This window comes from Hyalella azteca, unplaced genomic scaffold (genome assembly GCF_000764305.2).
Source record: "Hyalella azteca isolate HAZT.00-mixed unplaced genomic scaffold, Hazt_2.0.2 contig11464, whole genome shotgun sequence".
Taxonomy (NCBI): domain Eukaryota; kingdom Metazoa; phylum Arthropoda; class Malacostraca; order Amphipoda; family Hyalellidae; genus Hyalella; species Hyalella azteca.
Window position 1 is genome coordinate 418,076 of NW_025941463.1, and position 6,000 is coordinate 424,075.

The window sequence follows — 6,000 nt, forward strand, 5'->3', positions numbered from 1 at the left end:
TTATCAGGAGCTGATTAGGGTAATCAGCTTCTGATTAAGGATGATCAGAAGCTGGGGCAACGCTAGATTTTGATTCGGTTGGTAATGTTGACCTACAGCAACAGGCCGTTCGCGGAGACAGACATCGAGTCGCTCTTGACGTCAGAAAACTAGAAACAATGAACATAATACCTTGATGTTCCACGTGCCTGCCAATTCATATGACGAACGTGCAAATTACCGTACTTTGTGACGGACGATACTTTCAATATACGTACTTTATAATGAACATATCTCATATTGGACATACATTTTAATGGACACACCTTTTATTTTAATGCACGTACCTCTCAGTAGACTTCTTTTATAATTAACGTCCGTACCTATTGATGGAACATCCCCACATTGGACGTACCTTCATAATAAACGTACCTCGACATTTAACGTACCTGGGCGTCTGAATCTCGCAGTACTTGACGCAGGTGATGCTGTAGGCGTGGCCACGTACCAGCCCGTTGGCGCAACGGGCCTCCACCTCGTTAGGGTCCGGCTGCACGGGCCGATTGGGGAGTTAATTAGGTAACAGTGGTGAATAGATCAATCAAATATCATTAATAATCAATTTATCAATAATAATAATAATCATCAATTATTATTAATAATTAATTGAATAATAATATTAATTCATAAAAAATAATAATTAAATAAGTATTAATAATAATTAATCAATACGTAAATAATTTGTGTTTCAGGTTTTTTAAATCCAAAATTAAAAAAATTGTAAGACATCAGACTCCAAGTTTTTCAGCTCTCTTAAGTCGCACACCACGGGGCAGCCTTTAAGTCCCAGTCTCAAAGTCCCTCCTTAATTAAGGAGTTCACCCCAAGTATCTACATCATACTTCACACTCTAATCCCAAGTTCAACTTTCACCACCAACTTCATTTCCAGTCCTAAAACCCATTTATAACTCTGACTCAAGTCCTGCTTCTCACTCCAGCATCCGTGTCCCTAAGTCCACCAGGTCTCCCAAGTCCCCAACCTCTCTCCCACTCTCTTGGTGCTCAAACATTCTAACCTCGAGGGATTCGCGGTGAGGTCGTAGAGTTCTCTAATCTTCTAGTCCCACATCCACCCAGTCCCACATCCACCCAGTCCCACATCCACCCAGTCCCACATCCACCCAGTCCCACCGAGTCCCCCACTCTTACCAACACTCCCCCTAAGTCTCACCTCTAGAGAGCACCCCATAAGAGAGCCGCGCTCGTAGGACTTAAGCATGATCTGGAAGAGGGTGGGAGGGGCGGCCGTGAGGTCGTACAGCTCGCTCACGCCCCCAGTGAAGTCCTCCATGGCCTCACATGTGGTGCCTCCCTTCAGGGCCTCGTACGACCCATGCAGCCTGTCACGGGGACCACGGGTCAAGGGGGGTGGGGAAGAACGGGAGGGGTAACGGGACAGCGGAGGCAACGGGACAGGGGAAGTAACGGGACAGGGGAGGTAACGGGACAGAGGAGGTAACGGGACAGGGGAAGTAACGGGACAGGGGAGGTAACGGGACATGGGAAGTAACGGGACAGAGGAGGTAACGGGACAGGGGAAGTAACGGGACAGGGGAGGTAACGGGGCAGGGGAGGTAACGGGACAGGGGAAGTAACGGGACAGGGGAAGTAACGGAGCAGGGGAGGTAACGGGACAGGGGGGGCAATGGGACAAGGGAGTTAACGAGTAACGGGGGGTAACAGGCCGGGGTCATAACGTGAGAGACTTAGTTCTGAACGCTATTTAAAATAATCAGTATTTCCAGTGGTGGGCACAATCCGCTTATCCGCTAACCGCTTATTAGCGAGGCTGACGTTTATTTTAGCCGGTGTGCCACAATCATTGCTGACTACAACATATGTACGTCAACCAATCACGTCTTGTGTAAACTATCACATCTTTTGTTACACAAAACGTGATTGGTTAACGTACATATGTTGACGTAGTCAGACATCAGTGTGGCATACCGGCTAAGGAAAACGTCATCTTCACTAATTAACGGTTAGCGGATTAGCAAACTGTACCCACCACTGAGTATTTCCAATATGCTAATAATTTACAATGGCCTATACGAGTGCTATCGTACTTAGCATAGGCCTTCTCCAGCAGGGCGGACCAATATTCGTTGCGCTCATCGGAGTGCATGAAGACGAGCTTGCCGTAGTACGTCGGCAGACGGTCGTCTATCACGACGTCCACCCAGCGCCCGTACTGCCAGAACCTGCGACGTGCGGGCACGTTAGAAACATAACCCTGGGTAATAACCTTACCCATTACAATGCCCCAGCCCATTACCATGAGGGAGGGCACGGAAATGGAGGGAATGGTTTTGAAGGCAACTCTCTTCATCTACGTCTAGCAGCCTCACCCTTTCCCTACAGCAGCCCAAATAAAAATTAAGGGTGGGGCATCGATGATTATATTTGGCAATGGTAGATTACAGGCGTCGTAACGGTTTGTGAACAGATCTGCCAAAAATCGACAATAAAACACCAATAAATCGAGTGGGGGGAGCATAGCTGGCAGTCATTATATTAGGCTAGAGAAAAATAATGACACGAAGTGATGGAGGCATTTCCCGCCTTACATTTCGAAATCATCGAGTGATGATTCGTTAAAACACGCAATAATATTAGTGGAAAAATATTTCGAATCGAACCGCTGTTAAAATAGGTGTAATGTTCACATTATGAAACTTCCCTATTTATCAAGCATTTTCCGGTAGCCTTTGCTCTGAGCTGAACAATTGTTCGTTATGGACAAACGAAGTATCTTTCAGCGGCTGTTTTCTCGAATGTTGCAGCATGTTCATATAAAATGGCTAATGGAACCATCTAGTCATCACAGCTAGTGGTAGTTAGAATTACCTTCTCTCATTGTATGATATTAATAATTGCAATTCTTCAATTGAATATTTTAAAATTACTCGACAGCCATGTCCTTTCTGATAGCACAACGGTAGAGGCTTGGCTTCGCGTGAGAGACCAGAGTTCGAATCCTGCAGGCAGGGACTTTCTCCAACTCGATTTCTCACGAGGTACGTCTATAGTACTTTGATAATTTGTTTCTGCAATATGTCTGACATTGATACTTGTACAGACAGGATGGATTTGCATACGTAGTCCTCAGAATACGATCGACTGGAGCAATATCAGTGAATGCAAAAGCATCGGATATGAAGCTAGAGGAAAATTTGTTATCGACTTCATTTTAAATGTGGCCATCGGTGCCTCATCGATGCGCAACCGGTGCCAATGGGCAGTTATTGATGGAAGAAGAGCTTTTACGGGTAGGGTGTCCATGGCCGAAGGCACGTCATAGGTGGAACATAGGCCGGAAACGCCATAGATGACGCATCGATGCGCAATCGGTGCTCTACCTAAAATTTTCACCTGTAGTCAACAATATTCATCGATGCTCCACCAATAATTTTTATTTGAGAGGTATCCATTTCGTCCTAACAGATGCAACATGCCCCCCCCCCCTTAACAGATGCACCAGGTCCCCAACCTGAAGGGAAAGCCCAAGTGTAGTTGTCCCCTTGTACAGACACAACAGGTCCCCAGCAGGTGACCCAGTAGGTGCATCCGCTGCCGGAGCAGATGCTGCAGCTCATTTCCCATCCTACATATTCAACAAATCCCTCCCTTAGCAGGTGCATCAGGTGCCCTAGCAGGTGCCCCAGCAGGCGCAACAGTTCACCTGAAGTGGAAGGCCCCAGCGTAGTTGTCCCCCCTTACAGACACAACAGGTCCACTACCTGTCTCTTATACACATCTTGAGANGTATCATCTAGAGAGGCAGGAGAGGAGTATCATCTGTCTCTTATACACATCTAGATGTGTATAAGAGACAGACTTTACATCGTTCATTATATAAAGGATAAGTGGTTAATTACCGTTATTATTCGTATATACTTTACATTGTTTATTATATAAAGGATAAGTGGTTAATTACCGTTATTATTCGTATATACTTTACATTGTTTATTATATGCAGGATAAGCGGTTAATTGTGTAGTTAATTTTTTAATTATATACTTTATATTGTTCATTTATATACAGGATAATATAATTAATATATTCTCATAGATAATATCAATTATTATTCGTATATACTATATATTGTTAATTATATACAGGATATTATCCTATATATATTCTAATTGATAATATAAATTATTCTTAAATACTATATATTGCTTATTATAAACAGGATAATATCCTACATTTATTCGAATTGATAATGGTATAAAATTTCTCATATTATGATAATATCGAATATCTCGTATTGAAAAATTGTAGCTATTGATATTATCGATTAATATCATTATTATTGATTAATAATAATTTTTGTTACCTATTTATTGTTATTATCGGAAATCACGACTATGAATACAAAATGCTTGAAAATGAAGTGATTATATTTACAAGAAAATGCCAATTATAATAGTCAAATAATTGTTTTAATTTCAAAATATCCATTGTTATAGGCCAAAATAAATTGGACATAATAATTAGGATAATATAATGTTAATTGTGAATAAACATATTCAAATTAGGATTTTAATTTGCCAGTTAACATCAAGGGGACAATCTTAATTGAATTAAGGGGACAATCTTAATTAAATTCATTACCTAATTGACAAAATAAATAAGATGTGAATAATTGAATGAATTTTATTATGAATGGGATCATTCTGTCCATTCACTTATATAGGTCATATAATATATTATGAATCGGAAGAATTCGTTTATATATGTCAACTTATATAATGAATGATAATTAAACATAATTAATATATATATTATGATAATATATCATGATAATTAAAATTCCGTAAATTACAATAGTATCCATAACTATGATATACAATTAATATAAAAGTCCTGGCCTATGTCAGGGCTAAATAATCATTTAGAATTGAAATTATTTCAATTTTAAAATTTATATTTCATTCCATTTTCAGACTTTAAACAAATTTCGAATTTTGTACTATTAAAGAAATGATTTGCAGAACGAAAGAAAAATAGGCCAAAAAAATTTGATGGTCTACATTATTTTTACAATAAATGTACTGTATCATTCAGCAAACTTTGCTGAATCATTAAAACATCAGCCCGCAGGTTCCCTAATCTTGAATAATCTAATATATAGGTTAAAATATATAAATATTATTATAATGTTCATAATAACAATAATTAACATCATTATTATTACTATATTGATATATTCCAGTAATATAATATAGCACTATCATTATAACATTGATAATTAAAATCATTTTAATTACTATACTAATATACTACGCTAATATAATATATTGTTATTATTATTATTATAATGTTGACAATAATGTTAATTAAAATTATTATTTTAATATATTATACTTACATAATATATTATTATTATAAAACATAACCAGCTCACCCAGCTCGCCCTGCTTGACGTCAAACCGCGACGCGCCGTCCACGAACAACTGCGGGTCCCCGCTGATCTCCTGGTGAACACAACGCCTGTCAACACCTGCCAACACTAGGCAAAAACAGTTGAAAACAGCTGGCAACAGCCATAGGTGGCATGTGGCAACAGCCATAGGTGGCATGTGGCAACAACCATAGGTGGCATGTGGCAACAGTCATAGGTGGCATGTGGCAACGGCCATAGGTGTCATGTGGCAACAGCCATAAGTGGCATGTGGTAACAGCCATTGGTGGCATGTGGCAACAGCCACAGGTGGCATGTGGCAAAAGTTTACGGCAAGGCAAAGAACGACTACAGAAGCAAGCTGGATATTTGGCAGAGGAGGCGAGTGCATCATCTATTGTAATTAGGAGTATCATCTAGAGGGGCAGGAGAGGAGTATCATCTAGAGAGGCAGGAGAGGCGTATCATCTAGAGGGGCAGGAGAGGAGTATCATCTAGAGAGGCAGGAGAGGAGTATCATCTAGAGAGGCAGGAGAGGAGTATCATCTAGAG

The 6,000-nt window shown here is 40.3% G+C and overlaps 1 protein-coding gene across 1 annotated transcript in view; it reads right to left on the minus strand.

Moving 5' to 3' along the window:
* The window catches only part of LOC108680635 (calpain-B), a 58,786-nt gene that overhangs the window by 16,207 nt on the left and 36,579 nt on the right, over positions 1–6,000 (minus strand). The window contains exons 12-16 of the mRNA XM_047882851.1: positions 5,444–5,521; positions 3,724–3,785; positions 2,108–2,242; positions 1,213–1,381; positions 429–529 (exon numbers count right to left, since the gene is read on the minus strand). Coding sequence (XP_047738807.1) covers positions 429–529; positions 1,213–1,381; positions 2,108–2,242; positions 3,724–3,785; positions 5,444–5,521 — 545 coding nt within the window. The remainder of the gene's footprint in view (positions 1–428; positions 530–1,212; positions 1,382–2,107; positions 2,243–3,723; positions 3,786–5,443; positions 5,522–6,000) is intronic.